This window comes from Talaromyces amestolkiae (genome assembly GCF_001896365.1).
Source record: "Talaromyces amestolkiae strain CIB chromosome Unknown scaffold1.1, whole genome shotgun sequence".
Classification (NCBI taxonomy): domain Eukaryota; kingdom Fungi; phylum Ascomycota; class Eurotiomycetes; order Eurotiales; family Trichocomaceae; genus Talaromyces; species Talaromyces amestolkiae.
Genome location: NW_024468037.1, coordinates 466,107 through 485,283, shown reverse-complemented (window position 1 = coordinate 485,283; position 19,177 = coordinate 466,107). Strand labels below are relative to the sequence as shown.

At 46.1% G+C, this 19,177-nt stretch overlaps 3 protein-coding genes across 3 annotated transcripts; 2 read left to right on the top strand and 1 right to left on the bottom strand.

Moving 5' to 3' along the window:
• Positions 1 to 683: 683 nt before the first annotated feature.
• On the top strand, positions 684 to 3,711 carry BHQ10_000154 (uncharacterized protein; the record flags this gene model as incomplete). The annotated part of the gene is made up of 7 exons (XM_040873587.1): positions 684 to 1,100; positions 1,156 to 1,753; positions 1,924 to 1,978; positions 2,033 to 2,229; positions 2,292 to 2,642; positions 2,704 to 3,054; positions 3,116 to 3,711. The coding sequence occupies 7 exons, from the start codon at positions 684 to 686 to the stop codon at positions 3,709 to 3,711; spliced, it is 2,565 nt and encodes an 854-aa protein (XP_040728659.1).
• A 1,931-nt stretch (positions 3,712 to 5,642) lies between these two features.
• Positions 5,643 to 7,196, top strand: BHQ10_000153 (uncharacterized protein; the record flags this gene model as incomplete). Its single annotated transcript, XM_040873576.1, has 5 exons — positions 5,643 to 5,771; positions 5,825 to 5,894; positions 5,946 to 6,094; positions 6,141 to 6,546; positions 6,592 to 7,196. 5 exons carry the CDS (start codon positions 5,643 to 5,645, stop codon positions 7,194 to 7,196), a joined length of 1,359 nt encoding a protein of 452 aa, XP_040728658.1.
• Positions 7,197 to 13,665: 6,469 nt separating this feature from the next.
• BHQ10_000152 (uncharacterized protein) lies at positions 13,666 to 14,619 on the bottom strand (the record flags this gene model as incomplete). The annotated part of the gene is made up of 1 exon (XM_040873565.1): positions 13,666 to 14,619. One exon carries the CDS (start codon positions 14,617 to 14,619, stop codon positions 13,666 to 13,668), a length of 954 nt encoding a protein of 317 aa, XP_040728657.1.
• Between the last annotated feature and the right edge of the window lie 4,558 nt (positions 14,620 to 19,177).

The following is a 19,177-nucleotide window of genomic DNA, read 5'->3' as shown; positions in this document are numbered from 1 at the left end:
CAACTTGGGACGGACTAAAATCGCCTGACCAAACACTGCCCTGAGAGGCCTATTTTGGTGGGTCGGAGTCCCGCTGTAGTACGACTACGTACGTGTCACAGTGATCAAGCTGTGAGAGCGGCTGATGAAGCCTCAGACTTCGATGTGCATATCGTAAATATACTCATACAACATTTTGCGGCAACTCAAGAATAAACAACAGACAGTACTGAGTGAAAATTAGCGGGCTTTGGTCGCGCGTGCAATGACGAAAAGAAGGGGTTCCTGGCTGAAGTTGTTATGTCAACAAGTGTGGCGGTGCAACGGCGAGCACGGGATCAAAAGGTCCTTATCACGATAACCCCAGCCAATCAAAAAGTCGAATTATCAGGCCAATTGGATTTATCTATTTGTTCAGACGAAATACAGGCTTCAAGATGAAGAAGAGTGATGTCAAAGTTGAGCTGTTTGAATGTAGTCGGACCAATTTCACATCAATGTTCACACCTAATTCGGATTGTAGACCGTCAATCGAGTATTTGGGTAGAAAGAGGTGCCCTCCGCACCTTACCTTCTAGCTGTTCTATCACGTGACCTTGAAGCCAAATTTCTCCGGGCTCTAGATGGAAATCACCAGCAACAGCAACAGCACCACAACGACAATTGCATGATGCCCAATTGACTACACTCAACTGCCAGCCACAATGCAAAAGGTAATTCAACGGACGACTCTTGCCCGCAACCAAGCGGCGCGCAAGGCACGCATCCTCAAGGAAAAACAAGAGCGTCTCGATGTCGTGAAATTCTTCCGAGAACGCGACGAACATCAGCGCCGCCAGATCGATACGCACTTAGCAGCTGTGAAAGCACGCCATGAAGATTGGTTTAAGGGTCCTCTTGCACCGCAGCGAGACTCTGGTGTAAACGCCGGAACTTATGGAGCACTCGATGCGCAAGACACATTTATGCCTAGAATTCCGAAACATCTACGCAGACAGTTCATTAACATTGCTCCGGGGGATCGAGTCGTTCTCTTGGCTGGACCTGACCAGGGTAAAATATGTGAAGTCAATACGGTTGATAAGGAGTCGGAGAGTCTCACCGTAAAAGATCGTTGTCAGGTACGTTACCATTATCTCAAATAATCTCTGCAAATCTAATTTCCCCTCTATATAGGCGGCCTTCCGGACTCCCGAATACATGAAAGATGAGAATGTTGCCGATCTCATGACTAATCCTGTACCGATCCCCATCGACGATGTCCGTCTGGTCTGTACCCTTGAAGACAATGGTCAGCAATACGAGGTGGTCGCCAAACATGTACATGGCTCAGGTCCATTCCTTACTCGATCAAATACCAGCACTCCACGACATACCAGATACATCTCCGGAGAGAACATACGCATCCCCTGGCCCGAAGAGAACAAGGTTGACACATTAACCGACGAAGACGGAGACACTTCACGCAAGGAAGTGGAATACGAAACATGGACACCGTCACTCAGCGCCATGCCTTTTAAGCCCTCAGTCATGGATGAAATCAGAAACAAATACTCCAAATACCGAACACGACACGACCCTGCATGGCTTGAGGCTAAGAAGCTGGAGGATCTCCGTGAGGAGTTCCTCAAATCGAGGAAGTTGTTGACGCCGGCCGGTGAATACAAGGCCAGGCTTGCGGAAGAGAAGGCTGCCATCAGACAGTCGAAGAAGGACGAGAATGGCAATTATATCATGGACCAGACTACATCGGACTTTATCTCCCGTTTTATCAGTAAGAATGGTGCTGGGAAGGGGCAACTAAAGCGGGCAGTTAACTAGATCCCCTTCGCTTCGTGTATTTTAGTAAATCAGCATGTTTTTTATTATTTACATATTCTAGGAATATCATGTATTATATCGCTCTTATTCTTTGAGTGGGTTCTTTCAACTTCTTTTTATTAGACATGGCTAGTCATCTGCTTGCCGCCAAGGATAGCAAACCGTCAATCACTTTAGTGTAAATAAATAATATCAAACATCCGACCACCTTCCCTTACTATTCACACAACAGCAAACCATACAAAACCGTGCTGGTCACACCTGCCAAAGTACCAATCATGGCTTTTGCAGCAATCAACAACTCGTCACGAAACTCGTCAACTATACCGATTGTAAATCAACAATCTCCGGCGACAGTGAATTACGCAGTTATCGACAATGCTTTTGCGGCGGATTTGTCGCTAAGGAAACGCGTCTACGAGGCGATTTGTGAGTGCCGCTTGTTCCAATGTTTATTAGGCAATAACTAACAAGATATTTTTACTTGTCAGCTGCTTCTCCTCAACACGGAGCGCTATTCCAGGATATCGCACAATACACATCAAGACTACTACAATCACAATCGTCGCAGCAACAGCAGCTCGCTAAAGCTGTATCCGAAGAACCGGCGATCAAGAAGCGCAAGTTAGAAGGAAACAATGGCGTTAGCGGCGCATCACCAGCTACGAGTGTTCATGATCTCAAGGCAGATAGTCCGCTACAATTCTACGTGCAGGATGTATCTTTTGCAGTACCTCAGAGGAAGAAATTGACGCTGGAAATGACAGCCGCAGGCGGCTATCTTCGTGCAAGGAATCAGACGTCGAAGGAGGTTGAGTTCGGGATTCCGGTGAAAGAGATTCGTGCGTCTCCCCCAAACGCTTTGTTTATGTGTACTCTTTGCTTACGCAAAGGTTAATATAGAGCACATACTATGCCTCCCCGTCCCCGAGAAAGCCCAACGCCAGACAAACTTCTGCATCATCCCGAGATGCGGTGACGGCGTGACACCGGTTCCGGACGGCGCATTGGTTCCAGATCAGATGGTATTCACCATCGCCGATGGTCCTGCAAAAGCCGCTTTTACGGGTGCCGGTCAACGTGTGGAAAGCGACGAAAATGGAGAGGCTCTTTTAAGAGGCTGGCTCAACGATGCTATTGGCCATACAAAAGTCATTCGTCCTGATGACCGGGAATTTGTAAGTGCGACACCGGAAGCGCATCGCAAGGGAGAAAAGGCATGTCATGTCAAAGCGCATAGGGGTAGTAAAGATGGTACACCTCCTCATTCAACTGATTTGAGAGAGAAAGCTGCTAATTAATGTGTGGTGGATAGGATATCTATTCTTCTTGTCTACCGGCATACTCTTCGGCTTCAAGAAACCGCTGGTATTCTTCTCGTTCGACAACATCGAGTCTGTATCATACACCTCCGTTCTCCAGCGAACCTTCAACCTCAATATTACCACCAGAGTAGACGAGGAACAAGAACCGCAAGAGTTTGAGTTTTCCATGATTGACCAGGCGGATTATGCCGGTATCGATGCCTACATTAAGAATCATCAACTACAAGATGCGAGTCTTGCAGAAGCCAGACGGGCCAAGAAGTACAACGTCAATGGCGGCAAGGCTGCCGGCGCTGATGGAGAACAGAATGGAGAGGAAGCCACAGCTGCGGATGGAGAAGAGGAGGAAGAGAGCGAACTACAGAAAGCGCAGCGCGAGTTGGAGGACCAGGAGGATGAGGAAGAGGAAGATTATGATCCGGGAAGTGAGGGGGACAGTGAAGGCAGTGGATCGAGCAGTGAGGAAGAGGATGAGGATGAAGATGGGGGTGGAGATGATGATGAAGACGAGGAGGATGAGGACGGTGATATCGATCTCGTCAAGCAAGAACTTGGTAGTGAAGTTGAGGATGTTGATGAGGAGTAATTGACGGAGTTAGTATCTAATACTAACGATGAATACGATATGACACACATATCCTCTTGTGACTAGGTCTGCTATGCAGTAGGTAGTGGTCTCACGTAACTCACGTAACTCACGAACCTCAATCAGACGATCATTCAATCTAGCCCTGAGGACCCAAATCTAGACTACAACTTTTAAAATTAAACGATGTCATACCCAACGGTCTAATTTCGGCATAATTGCTTGTTTTCTCGTTTACGGAATAGGAACTAATACATACGCATATCTCCACAGTATCCGTAGCTCAACTTGCAGTGCCAAGCGGTAGACCGTTGAAAGAGAAAATGAACCAATTTCCTATGGAGAAAATGTGATGGATCAAGCGGTCAAACTGAAATACATTGTGTATTTACAGTACGTATTCTTATTAATATACGGAGTACGTACCACGGTACGTGTCAACCTCGGTTCAGTATTTCGTTACCTCTTCTCATGACAGGCTCATAAATTTTCTTTTCTCTTTCCTTGGGTAGTTCTTTTGTGGTTCCACTTTCCAATTGCTCTTCGAGTCTTTGTATGTTCCAGGAACTGTTCACTGTCTAGATAGGAGAAGCAAGATGAATACATTACCGCTCGGACGCGGCAAGACGAAGTGAGACGAGTATTGTGTACCGTAACTTATAAACATGCTTGTGCCTGGAGGTGTATTACGTAGTACGGAGACCTCCGTATGTACCGGTATTTCAGGCGCATTCCGGACAGTCACGTGATGACTACAAGCACAACGTTGCTAGCTGATTCGCATGTCGTTGTTATGCACATCGGAACGGTATTTCCAGTAAGCACGGAATTATCATTCGCCAGGCCTAGTGACCACTGATAATCATTTGAACAAATAATAGAGTTGTATGGCCTGAAGGCATCACAATTCGACAGCATCTGGATCAACCTCAACGCACTAATTTAGCTTCCAATGTAGCAAGTAGACGCGAAGTGTGCAGCGGCTAAGCAAGTAGAGACTAGCTTGCTGTTATTGAGAGGTGAATAGCCACAGCCTAATGCCCCTTGGCCTGTCGTCTCATTCGGCCTGACAGTCATTCATCTTGTGCGCCTGTCTGTCGATTGTCGAATTCTCGCTGCTCAATTCCTCGGAGATATTTTCTCTCAAGAAGTCTTCATCACAATCCTGAGTAGCCTTGTCACAGTAGTTAGACTGTTGACTACAGAGTAGGTACAGCAGAAGCTAGAGGCAGGCTGACCGCCCTGCCAAGCTACGCTAACCAGATAAACTACCCGCTGGAACCTCTCGCTCTCTCTGGACTCGAATCCCTTACTGTTCGCTACTCCATCCGATCCTCTACTCTTCTTCCTTCCTTTTCCTCCTCTTCTTCCCAAGTATCGTCATCCGCCGTCCGCCCTCCTCACCTCGTCCACACCTCTCCTCTTCCACCGCTTCACAGCGCGGTGTATCCGCCTACCGCTCAGCCAGTACTGCTGTTGCTGCTGCTGCTGCTGCTACTGCTACTGCTGCTGCCGCTACCGTCGCCGCCGTTGTTCCTGTTCGGGTCGCTGTCGTCCTTGTTTCCCCTATCATCCTCCAACCAGCCGCCACACGCGTGTCATTTCCATCCAGTACCTGTCCGCCTCGCTCCTTCGACCTTCAAGAGGACGATCATTGCGGATTTTTATTTATATCGATGCGCTTTAGTTCAATTGCATCTGTCGCCGCTGTGAAAGCTCCATGACTTGGTGAATGTGATTATAATACCCTCCAAAACCAGGTATGTTATTCAATGTCTACATCACAGCCTACACAACTCTCTTGTATAAATTTTGAATAGTCTTGACTAATCCTGTCGCCTTTATCAACAGTCTGACCCAACATCTGTCCTTCGGCCAAAAACATTCCGGATCCTGACCAACCTCTATCAATCACCCCCATTCCGTCCGCAATGGCTTCCTCCTCATCCAACGTCGTGGGAGTCCATTACCGAGTAGGAAAAAAAATTGGCGAGGGCTCTTTTGGTGTGATCTTTGAGGGTACAAACTTGTTGAACAGCCAACAAGTCGCTATCAAATTTGTATGTTCAATGATGTCGTCGGAAATCTATTCCGCTTACTGACGGGACAACAGGAACCTCGCAAAAGTGATGCTCCTCAGCTTCGCGATGAGTACCGAACATATAAAATCCTTGTCGGTTGCCGTAAGTTTATCAGACTCAAGCGGTTACTGGAAGTCAGCTAATGGACTGCAGCCGGCATTCCTAATGTATACTATTTCGGACAGGAAGGTCTTCACAATATTCTGGTGATTGACCTTCTCGGCCCCAGTCTCGAAGACCTGTTCGACCACTGCAACCGCCGATTTACTATCAAGACCGTTGTCATGGTCGCCAAGCAGATGGTATGTTTCTCGGTTAATCCAAGTGGAACGTATCTAACATATGTAGCTCTCCCGTGTCCAAACTATTCATGAGAAGAACTTGATCTACCGAGATATCAAGCCAGACAACTTCCTGATTGGACGGCCCGGAAGTAAAGCAGCCAATGTCATTCACGTCGTTGACTTTGGCATGGCCAAACAATACCGTGACCCAAAGACCAAGCAACACATTCCTTACCGCGAGAGGAAGTCATTGTCCGGAACCGCTCGATACATGAGTATCAACACTCATTTAGGTCGTGAGCAATCCCGACGAGATGATTTGGAAGCACTCGGTCACGTCTTCTTGTACTTCCTTCGAGGAGGTCTCCCCTGGCAGGGATTGAAAGCTGCGACAAACAAGCAGAAATATGAAAAGATTGGTGAGAAAAAGCAGACTACTGCCGTCAAGGATTTGTGTGAGGGTTACCCAGGTACGTCTCCATCTTCTTTTTGATGTTCTGTACTAATTTGAACAGAGGAATTCAATAAATATCTTACCTATGTTCGCAACCTTGGCTTTGAGGACACTCCCGACTACGACTACCTTCGTGATCTCTTTACGCAGGCCCTCAAAAACACTGGCGAAGTTGAGGATGGTGAATACGACTGGATGAAGTTGAACAACGGACGAGGATGGGAATACAAGCCCTACGCATCACAGCACCACCCACATGCCACTGGCCAGATGCAGAATGCTTCTGCTCGCGATCTCCACAGCACACAGGCCCGTCAGCCATCACGACCCGGTATCACTGCCGACCGTTTAAACGCCGCACAGCCCCCTCCACCATCTCCAGCAAAGCCAGGAGCTGGCAAGACACGCGACCGCCAAAGCGGCTCCGGCGGTCTTCAAGGGAAACGACAGAGCGCCCTGGGTCAGGAAATCTCGACGCCAACAGCGTCCACTCAGGCCCAGTTCCAAAACTCCAACGCCAATCTCCCCGGTCGTATCGCGACGCCAAATCAAGCAACGACGAACGCGCAACAACTGTCGGGTCTCCAGGGGGCGAATGAACCAGAACCAACATTCATGCAAAAGGCCATGAGAGCATTGTGCTGTGGTACGGGTCGGAAGTCTTGATTGGTGTCGCATCATTTGCTAATCGATATATGTGAATCAGGTTGAGATTAGCTAATCTGCTCCATCATTCTCGAGTTGCTTTTCAGACACGGACTTTTGATGCATGAGATTGGGTCATCTCGAAAAAGTCCTTGACAGCATAAGATCTATAGTACACAGTCCACAGCATGTGCAAAACAACGTGATTACTGTCATCTATCGTTTTCTTGACATTCTTGCAATCGGGTTGAATCGTTTTATATTATCAACAACGCTCTCTTTACGACGGCACGGCCATGATGGAATTGCGTTCTTGTTGCATTCTTGTCTTTCCTCTTGTTGCCTAATACTTTTTTTCTTGCTTTTCGAGTCTGAACTTGCATCGTTGGGATGCTGGATCAGAAAGTGCCCATAGTATATTCTTGGCCTTGCTTCGCTCGCTGTTTGACTGGCATTGTGAAGCCCTTTTGGTTTGTTTCTGCTCTTCTTGCCTTCTTGACTTCTGCCTGTTCCTGATATCACTCATTTAATGTGCTATACATTCCTGGGCCGGCGAACATCGGAGCGTTTTTTTCTGTTTCGCTTTTGTTTTTGCTCCTTCCGATCCCCTTGTCGTCTTCATCCTCTTTTCCTCACTACATGTCTCCGAGTTTAGGGCTCGGTTGACATCCTTTTAACATCTCCCCCTTTTTTAATGATAGAAGAAGAGTGTTTCGAAAGTCGTTGTTTTTCTTTTCTGTCTGTTTGTTTCATATTGAGTGAGCCTAGTGAGTGATCGAGTGTGTGGGATTGTACCACCAAGAGAGAAGAAAATAAGGAAAGCCTGTTATAAAAAGTGAAAGATTATATAATAATACGGGAAATAAAGGGTCATATTCTGTTTTTTATTCTTCTCTTGCTGAAGAGTAGCCAGTGCATCTCTTTGTAGACACTGCTTGACTTACCTTCAATGAATATCATATTTGACCGAACCACATGCATGATATTCGGTTCTCATTCAGGAAAGATGGAGAGACTCGGGCGAGGGCAAGCCCTAATCCAGAGACCACTTTTCACATGATCAACATGAACACATCAAGTCATCAAGTGAGGAACGGTTGCTGCCTCCAGGTCGCAGTGCGATATGTAGACAGAACCAACGACTCTTCAACTGCAGGTATATTTAGAATGGGCAGTGCCACAAACCACATATCAGCTGAAATCGAAAGCTTCGAGACTTGGTGCTGTTGGACTTTCAGATCTATTTCCGGATTTGGAGAAACGGATTTTGAAGTGGACTGGCTACGTATCAATTTTGTGGAGGTGTACTTGGGTACATGTAGGGTGTGTTGTAGGTGGCTAAACGGTGAGCATGGATAGAGCACGGGCAAGACTGAACACAGGTATCGTTGCACAACGGTCATGTACTTGATTAGTCGAGTCAACTACCTAGTTGGGGTGCATGCATGTGACTAGATTCTAGTCTTGTTCGTTACCTTTCTAGGTAAATAAGACGACCTTGGATGGTGTGGTATCTTTCTAATTTAGGTATGGCCCGGCCACATCAAGGATAAATTGCCCGAATAGGCATCTTCTGCCTAGAACTTCCCTCTATGAACTGCCGCTGGCGTATATGTGTAGTTTGATGCACTAATTACGTGCCCGATCTCCATTCCGTGTCACAAGAGGAGCAAGCGGTCTTACATGGTGTAGAACAATGTATTTGCGAGTCTGGATATCCTGTCCCTAGCTATCTCGAAATGTATCGAGATACTTCTACATGATGGACCAGGCCTTCCAAGCCGTCTATCTCGTCATGAGACAGGCCCAATCGGAAGGTGGATATTTTGAATGATGAAATTCAAAAATGGTGGTAACAGATCAAACATTGATCAATATCAACCCAGATTCCCAAACGTCTCTCTAAATGTATTCCTTAAATAGGATTCCATTTCTCCCTGTAGCTATGCATATTCAGCTTTGCGATGTAACAAAGTCGTGCTGCCTTGGTGATTTGGGAAGAGAAGAGTGTCTGCCACGGCGACATTCTCGCGGCGTCTGATTGCGAGTACCATAGTTTCGGTGACACCTTCTGGTGTCAATAGTTTGCATCCACTTTCACGTGTGCCATTAGTAGCGAAGTGAGAAGGTAGCAAAGTCACACAGGGACAGTTCGTGGGACTGATGAAAAGACTCTATTAGACCAAAAAGGAAACAGGTTCGGTATGTGTGAAGATCCAAGCGAGAAATCTGGCCGCGTCAATGCCGATATAACACACAAAATGAACAGATTGATCTCTTCGAGGACCAGCCTATCGACTATACCAAAGAGCTGCGCGCATACCAGATGATATGGTATCAAGATTATAGCTAGCAACGGTGATAAAGGGTGTCCAGCTAGCGAGAGGTAGGATCATGACAAGATACGACTACGTACACTGCACTGAGTAGTCTCGGACGGGCTCCCACGAACTTGTCATCGTTTCCATCAATGATGAGACCAACAGGAAAGATTTTGGATCTTTCATACACGACAATTTGGCAAGATCTCTGGGCTCCTATTTGGGCGCATAAATGATACAGTCACTGACATTGCAACCATGGTCACGACATTCCCTATCGTCTTAAGGATCATCAGAAAGGAGATAGTCTTGATTGACCCTTTGCTCCTCGTCAAGGGGAAACAGTCCCTCTGTCTCTCTCAATGATGCAGAAATGCTCAGTACTGCGGCAGCAATTCCCTAGTATTGAGGGGGAAGTTGCTCATGTCTGTAACCTCAAAAGCTGGTTTAACAAATAGAAACGACCAAGTTTCTAGATTTCCTATCAGTGTTTGATTTCCCCATGAAGCGGGAGCAGTCCCTATTACTAGACTGGGTCAATTTAGGATATGATCGATATCAGGTATTCTAATCTCAGAAACGTTCAACGTCGTTCTCGCCGTAGTCTAGGAATTGATATTCCTCAGTGCGGTACTTTGTATTGATGCACATGTTAGCTATGGAATGAGGAGTGGATAGAACTGATTCCTAGAGCACTAGTCGGTTTGTGCAGCCATCAAGGTGGATGTATGGATCCAACCACGCAATTCAGTGATATCGACGACGCATACCAGCTGAAAGCGAGCTTCTAGACCTTCCATACTCTGGCTTTGGGAAAGCCAAGCTGCCAAGTTGACTGAATACGAAGAGCACAGTCACATAGATAACCGTTTTATATGCAGTGTGGTTAATTATGCCGATGCCATGTGTGTACTAGATTGAAGCTAGAGTGCGTCAAGGAAGGTTATCGGTCAGCGGAATTTTGCTATCTAGAAAAAGAAGGCTGTGCAGTCCATGTGAGAATGACATGGATTTCAACCTAACCTAGTAGTTACATGAATGGTTTATAGTTGCCTGTAGGTCAATTGATGATATGGCCCGCGATATCAAAAAGAAGAAAGAATTGACCCTACGTAACCTGATCCCGTCCTTGAATATGGTCGACATCATTCAATAAATAGAAATATAGAAGGTGATGTCAATCATAGACATTTACGCGTGTACAAACGAGTCCTGGCCAGTTTCAATCGACCAGCAATATGAAGGAGAATACATCCAAACATAGGCAAAGCCGCATGTGATGTATACTATCTTTGTTATTATCGTCAATGCTAGGTCTTGATAGAGCACCGCATACTATCCGGCTCTACAAGGAAGTATCCGCATGATGGTGGCGTCCTTTCGGCTTCCGAATGGAACTCGAATGCATGAGACTGATATTGTGTCGGGCAAGTATAACCGATCTGTAAGAATGAATTATTGATATTGGGGGTTTTGTATAAGAATATTATCATATAATTGAAATGCTATCAATATCTGATTGCATGCATAATTTGCCATGAATAGGTCATAGGGATATTAACTCGTATCTATGCATCCACGTTGATAAGCATTGTGTAGTAGTAGTTACCATCTTCTATAGCTTCCGCCGATGGATCCGATACATCAGAATGATGAATATCACTCCAAATTAGTATACCTCCATCCATTAAGGACGTGGAAACTTGACACATCATGAACTACACAGCTACGAGGTCACAGCATTGCTGATCAGTTCATGTCCTCCGCATCTTTTGTGCATAGGTATGATCGGGGCCAAATCCTTCATTTGACTTTCGAGCGATTCCTGTACCCACCTTTGTCAGACATAGACACGTACGTATGTAGATGTTGGATCTACGGCTGTACTATTCTGATTGGCATTGCATAATCCCGTATAATGTGCTACTCTCGTCGTACGTACGCAAACTCTAAAAGGATCCATGGATGATTGATCGACCAAGTAGACGTCTTGTCTACAACATGGGGCAGTGTAACAAATCTTAGCGGATCGACCGTGCATGTCTGCCTTCTTGAGTAAATAAAATGTACTGCGTCTCATACCTACCTGCTAGTAGGACATATGTAGGTTCGGTTGTTGGTCCCGACTCTCGGTGATATGGGTATCACGGAAGACCGCGGGTTTCAATAGACTGCTCGTAATTACTGCTTGATTGATGTATAGAAGTTATGAAAAGCTACATAACTATGCCGGGAGGAATAGTCGGCTAACTGATCTCGTCTTACAATAGCTGTAGATACCGAAAGCAGGTTGCCATATGTCGTCAGCTTCATAAAATCATTGGAAGGAATCGTCGCCATCGTCATCGTCAAACATTTTGGATCAAGCTTCGACTCCATTGCTAAAGTAGAATCTTACCAGGATGAATTGATGTTCATCAATATGCAACAGCGTAAGTCAGCTCCAAGAACTAGATGTTGCGTTCCACGATTGTCAACTAGTTTTACTACTACAAGTAAGTACTGAATGTGTAGAAAAGACCTCAACTTTTGGCCCCCATTCTCACTCATCGTCATCAACATCATCATTCGGCCGACCGGGGAAGCCCATGACAATAACAAGCATGCGTTTTTGTAACTATATAAAAAGCTCCACAGTAGATATATAGTATGAAAAGCTAACATATCAAAATCCTTGGGGCTCAAACCCTTGCACTAGCCTGGCTCTTAGGCCTTCGAGAAGGATCTCATTTCGGCCGACGTTCCCAACAAGGGATCATCGACCGATGGAATTCACGGCTAAATCTCATGAAAACGGAAACTGATTCTCAAACTAGTATGGCATTCATAGCATGTTAGCTCGAACAGATTAGCAAATTAGCCATAAGTTGCGTAACTTATGTGAGATGCCGTTAAAAGCTTAGATATAGTAGTCGAATCCTTCGCGCTCAATGTCTACCTCTAATACGCGAGGTTTTTGCGCATATAAGCGAGAGTGACGGTGCCCACGGAGAACGCCGAAGGGATTTGTTCCATGTATTTTGATAGATCCCGGTCATGAATCAGACCTTCAATGCAGCTATCCGTAGTATGACTACGTATGTATCTGACAAATGCTGCATGTCGTGAATATATTTCCTACTGGAGTATAGTCCATGATCCCCCATGAACTGATCAATTCGGGTCGGTCCTAGACGAGGTGGATATTATGGAGGAGCATACGTATGAACCTCACTTAACCACCACGTACGATATTAAGGGTCCTCGACTGCATATGTACATCCCCAATATGTCGTAGTTAACCTCGAATTTCTTATGTAGGTAATACATGTTTGAGTCTTGACAGCACATCTCAGGCATGGTTCAATCCATGTCAGCGAAGCGCATATTGCATAACATCTGGTAAATTATGGAGAAAGATCACTCCGGACGGTGCACTATATCACTAGCTAGCAATAGTTGTACTATGTACTGAAGTAGAATATGGTCATGTGCCCTAGTTCATCAGCCCTCGGGGCTTGTTGTCTCTGCATGCTAGTAGTTCTTGCATTGAAAATGGACTGAACGGGTTCCGATTCTCTATTTTCACCGGACTAGCTCTGTCATCATTACCCGTATGTACTAGACTCCGCCGAAAGCGCTATCCAGGGTTGCTGCAGTAGATTGTCAATGAGGGCAGGCATGTGACTACAATTTGACCTATACAAGGCGCAATCTATCTCTGTAAGTTGTAGCAGTCCGAATCTGTCAGCTAAACTCTAATAGAGTGGTGAATCGTGCTAAAGAGGACAACTCGGTTACGCTTGCTGCTTGCACTGCAGACAGGCATGTTGAGTCATTGACGCTATAGTCAAGGAAGTTAGTTTCGGACCCTGGAAATTTGGGCTTGAGATCCTGTTGGTTGACTTGTGTCATGATTTCATATGCATTAGATACGTTGTATAAGTTTTGCCTTTTGCTGTCAAGTCTTAGTCCCCTGGTTTCATTGATCTTATTTCATTGTATGCACTTCAAGCGGTCTATTATCCTTGTAAGTTCCAAGGTTGTCATTGTCTAGTGTACTAGATTGATAGATTCCACCTTTAGAGAGTCATAAATATGCATGGATCAAGACAAGCTGGCATTTCTAACATGACATAGCCACTTTCACCAGTACAGTCGAAATAGGCCCCATTGGTAACAAGTGTTAATCATAAAACTTTGGACAGAATTTCATCCAACTCCTGAGCCACAAACGCCGGATTATCCTTTTGCACAAAATGACCTGAACCCGGCGCCTGCAACGGCCCTTTACTCCTTGCTGCTTCCGTGATCTTGGCCAACCCTTCGTTGTATTGATGCCAGTACGGGTTAGTGTACGTCGTCGTCAACAATTTCTGATGTCCCATCTTTGCTGACTCCTCCGCAAAGGCCTCAAAATCGTGACCAACAACGGTCACGTAGGGTCCATGACCATCCGGCCCCTGCAGGACGGGCCCATCGCTGGCGGGCAGTAGTGACGCTAAGTTCTTCCGGCTCAGACCTTCCTTGCTACCATTATCAGGATGGAAGATTCGTCGTACGCTCTCTCGTGATTCGCGCAATGCCTCAGCAGTAACCCCCGCAGGCAGGGAAGCGGCATCAAACTCTGTTGCATCTGGATCTGGGAAAACCGAGACAAAGTCGGAGTTCGCCAGGACACTATCGAGAAGTAACAACCCTGCTACAGTGCCAGGATACTCTTGTGCATAAAGTCGGGCCAGCGCACATCCAATTGAGTTTGCGACTAGGAATAGAGTCACGTTGGTGCTGTCAGACACGCCCATCTTCTCGACGATGATCTGGCTGATGAGTTGGTGGAGGTCGTGAACCACTTCCAGGCAGTCATGGCCATGCGTTGGGTCTGCAGCTCCTTCATCCTTCGGGTCGCGATCTGTGGTTTGGCCCTGTCCAAAGCGGTCATAGGTCAGGATAGCGGGAATGTTTGCGTTGTTACGCAGTGTTTTTAGTTGAGCGATGGTCTGCAGCCATGTCACTTGGGGCAGTCCGAGGCCATTCAGAAAGACTAGCAATGCTGGCTTGGCTGTGGAAACTGATGGCTGGAAATTATAGGATATTTGTGCTGTGGGTTTTGTCGCAAGACGGATGAACTGGAAGTCGGCCATTTTGGTGTCTGTACTGCGGTCGGTCTCTCTTACGAACAACTTTGAGATTTTTTTAATTTTCGATTACAACGTTGAGTTTCTATCTCTATCCTACCTTTCCCTCCATTTATTGTCTCCACGATTCCAAAGGCAAAGTCTACAGTGAACCCATTACAACTTAACGGATGCTGCGGGTATCTCAGCTGAAAATGATATCCTCTAGCCATCCAATCATTGGCCAGTTTATTAGTCTGTCGACGATTTGTTATACAGCACTAGAACCTATATAGCGTAGCGTTCGAATAATGCGCCCAAATGAGTTAAGCATAATTACCAGCTGAACTGTGCGGAGGCAACAGTCTTTGCAATTCGTCACTTGTAGCCAAACTAATAGATGAAACTGTTGGTTTACTCTGTTTTCCAGCCAATGTATTCAAGATCAGACCTTGAATAGCGTTGGATGTTAAAGTCACGTGAATATTGAGTGTTGGCTTGGGAAATGCTTGTTTCGCGCCGAGTCTGTTTGACAGAGCTGTACTGCGTATTGATAAACGAGATCGATATTGAGAGAAAGAAAAAAGCATGATCCGTAGATGGCAGATGCTATGCTCCGTAAAAGGATAATTACTACTATCAGTAGGGCTTTGGTGAAGAATACTCAACGCCCTAGTGTTTTAGTCAAAGTATAGGCCTGATGGTATTCGGAAGTTCGTGGTTAATTGGCTTATTCCCGAGCTGAATGAGACGTTGAATGTTCTGGAAAGTAAGTGACAGGTGGAGGTCAGCATCACCTCTTTGTTTATTCGCATACAAATTGAGATTATGACAGGTGCTTCATGGAGTGACCACGTGCCCTGTAAAAGATTATCATACGGTTCAGAAATCTACTTGCGCCGTGCACTGTGGACTCCGTAGTCCATACAGACGACTCGCATCCCACGCTTATCGACGGCAGATGACAGATCAGGCGAGCAGTCCGCTTACTTTTCTTTGTTGCTAACTGTTGGAATTACTTGTCAACTGTTGAACTTATTCTGGTCTGACCTTGATTCGGTTGGCTCGCGCGAATTCGCCCAGTCAGGAAACGATGTGCGTTGCAAACTGTGATGATGGCGTGACCCCCGTCACCGGCTAACGGAGTTCGTCGTTTGTACAGTACTCTAGTACGTACATGCATGGTCTAGTATCCATCTTAATAGTCAATTCTGGGCAGATTGATCGATCATTTCGGGATTAAGACAAAGCGACTAAGTAAGCATGATGCTTTCATCGAGAAGGTGATTCGGAGATTTAAACCCTCGATGGCGGATGAAATCTAAACGTTGTACAAGGGATGATTGTCACTTGGCTTCTATTAGTCTTCTGGAACCTTGGCGTATTGACAAGTGTCATATTGTCAACTGTTGAAAATGTGGCACAGAAGATAAGCGAGACAACGTCGAAGGCTCAAGTCAGGCCACTGTCATGATCTATCCGCATAAATTAGGGCTAAATCCGAATTGGGCCGTGCTATACGAGTATACGAGTGGCTCTGAATCCAACACTAGTCCTACAAAGGCATGCTTCTAGAAAAGTCCAGAGCTGCGCTAGAAAATGGATCAAACAATCCATTCGCTTCCAGCTTCTAACCTCGTTCAGGATTATAGATTGCGTGTTAATTGACCAGCTCCGTTTTGGACTGAGGTGCATTAGTCCTTTGGTATCCACAATGACAGAGGGCAAAATTGACAAAAGAAAGAAAAGTGAAAAGTAAAAAACTTTTTCTCTTCACCGCAGGATTCAAACAAGCGTTCAAGATACCTGATTGTGGCGAAAAAGAAGAAAAAGAATCGTGGAAGAAAAGCAGCCTCGGAATTATTGTTTGAGTTTGTGCCTGTGCCGCTTTCTAACTCTATCAGGGAACAGGCTGAGCGATAAGTTCCGTGAGGCAAAGCACAAAAATATGCACATCCTATGCCTTGTATAATAGAAGAATTCAACAGCGACATCAGGATTGAGTCTATTGGAAACAAAGCGACAGAATAGCTCTGAGACCATCAAAGAGGCGTGAGGTTAGGCTGCGGTTTGAGACGGCGTCATCCGATAAGCGGGATCCAACAGTTTGGGCCTCATGCAAGCGCTAGTCATGATTGCGGTCAGCGTAGTTTTACGTTGTCCAGTATAAATTTCAAGTCTAGAATCTAGTCAAACTGCTTGATATTACCTATTAATGTCGCGATCTCTGGAAAGTGTGCTGTACTCCGAGACGCTCAGCCTAGAGGGTCACAAGCGAAGACTGGACAAATCAGAACGACCCCCACGGTCGAAATACAAACCGTCACAGTCGTGTAAAAGACGGCCCCAAGGCCCGTAAAAACACAAGACGAACCCGCGACTACTGCGTGGTGATTGGCCAGACTGCAAAATTACGCGTAAGTGTGACGGCTCAGGGACCGGTCACGGCCCACCCGTTCCATAAGTTTTCTTCCATGCATCCACATTCGGAAAGTGTCTCATTGGCTAATCCTTATATTAGGCTTCTTCTCCCGCTGATTCGATGTAGATTCGACGGGCGAATTTTCATTTCTTCTGCTGCCGTTGGTCAACGTGCTCTTACGTCTCCACTTTCATCCTCCCTTCGCTCGGCCTTCTGGAAAGAATTTCTTACCCTTGCTCAGCCACCAACGTCAGCTGCAGCAAAGTCACACAATTTGCAGAGCTAATTGGGCAAAATACGAGAATTTATGGGTCATATTCTATAGACAGATTAGTGCGAGAGATTTGAAAGGCAGACTAATCGTCGGAGAATCTCGTGGTACCGATGGACGTGGTATTCCTTGTAAGCTGTAACGCCGTACACCTACGGCAGTTATGGCAAATGGATCCCAGCTAATCTACTAGGTCCCTTAGTGCTATTGACCCAAGTACATACTAGTACATCGAACATACAAGGTCAACAAGGAACCGTTACTACGTAGACTATAGAGTGCACTGGAGCTGGGTGGACTCGGGGCGTGCTACCTTCTCTTCGTAGACATTACTCAAAAAACGAAAGTTGGCTCCGCTTCCTCTGCAAATCCTAGATTGTTCTATCGGTGGATCTTAGACAAGCGCGGCCCCGGCCAGGCCTGTTTGTTGCTTGTCGGACTGCCGTCTTTGTTGGTGGACTAGGTACGTACTAGTTATGTAACTTAGCTTAGGCTTTAAAGCAACGAGTCACGCTACTCAAACTACGTGAATTAACTCTGGGCTACACCCAAAGGATCGAGGGCAACACGAGCAGCTTTGTCAAAGCTAACAGGTCCGAAGAAATCTGGAGTAACTTGGACTATCCTGCATTCTCGATAGTCCACTGTCGAACTGCAAGCCTCTTTTATTATTAGCTTTGTCCCACGCCTGATCGTGGGCTAATATCTCGCTCTGATATATTAAAACAGCGCCCTCCTTTGAGCTCTCCATAGTGCCACCATCAGCCCAGACAGGACCTTTGTGACACTTTGGAGACTATTCGCTCGACGATTTGTCCAGGAAAGCGACAGAAAAGCGACAAGATTAGAAGATACCCGGCAAACGGCAACGGAAAGCAAGGGAGAGCGTTACTACTGCACGCCATTGCATTATTCGCAACACTCGCGTGGTTCAGACCACAACGACTTGAACGCACATTACTCGTAGACTTGGGCTCCGGACACGTCTGATCGCTGGTGTACTTTGTGCAGCCATCCACACCTTGCAGCTCCTATCGTCCCGATCAATCGCCACACGCACAATAAGTGCCTGATTGATTAATATCGTACATATACATATACGTACAACCTCTGCGCCCGTTAACATTCCTGGAAATTCGGCAAAGAGAACATTCGATTGTTGCTTGTCCGGCCGCGACTTCCACCTTTCCAAGGTTGCCGGGATCGCAGTTGCCTCTTTGGAGCTCTTGCCTTCCGGGTCGGTAGCCATCGCGACTCTTTTCTTTTCTTCTTTTGGCAACCTTCTTTTCTTTTTCTTTTCTTTTCTGGTTCCTCTGTATACGACCGAAGAGGATAGAAAAAGCAACATCAAGGCAGTCAATAGTCTTCGTGCAACGGATTATCGATTCTTCACGACTTTCTCTGCCTTATTCCCTAGCCCTCCCGATTCCGTTTGAGGGGGAGTACATTTGTCTCACAGCATAGTCATCGCCTCATCGTCATTCTGAAATCCCAACAATTAAGCAAGTTTATTACACCACTCACCTCTACTCAATTTTATTATAAGCGTGACGACCTGCCGCCTACTTGCATTCAAAGCACATTACTAGCACGTCTTGGAAAACAGGCTTATTTTCTACCGATCATCTGCATCCTCTTGCTTACGCGACGCTCGACGCAGCACCACCAGCAGTTTTCGGTCGCAAATTCTTTCTTCCCCGGCTGCAGTGCATCAATACTCTGAGGTAAGCGTGCATTAGTTTTGTTCTTTTCTGCTTCTATTGTTTTCGTCAGTACTTTTTGCAACCTGTCGCGCAACTTTATCACAATATGCCTGTTTGGGGATGGCGCCTGTCTGCTGGCTTCACAACCCCAGTGGAACACAGCAGACACCGCACGTTGTTATTGCCTAT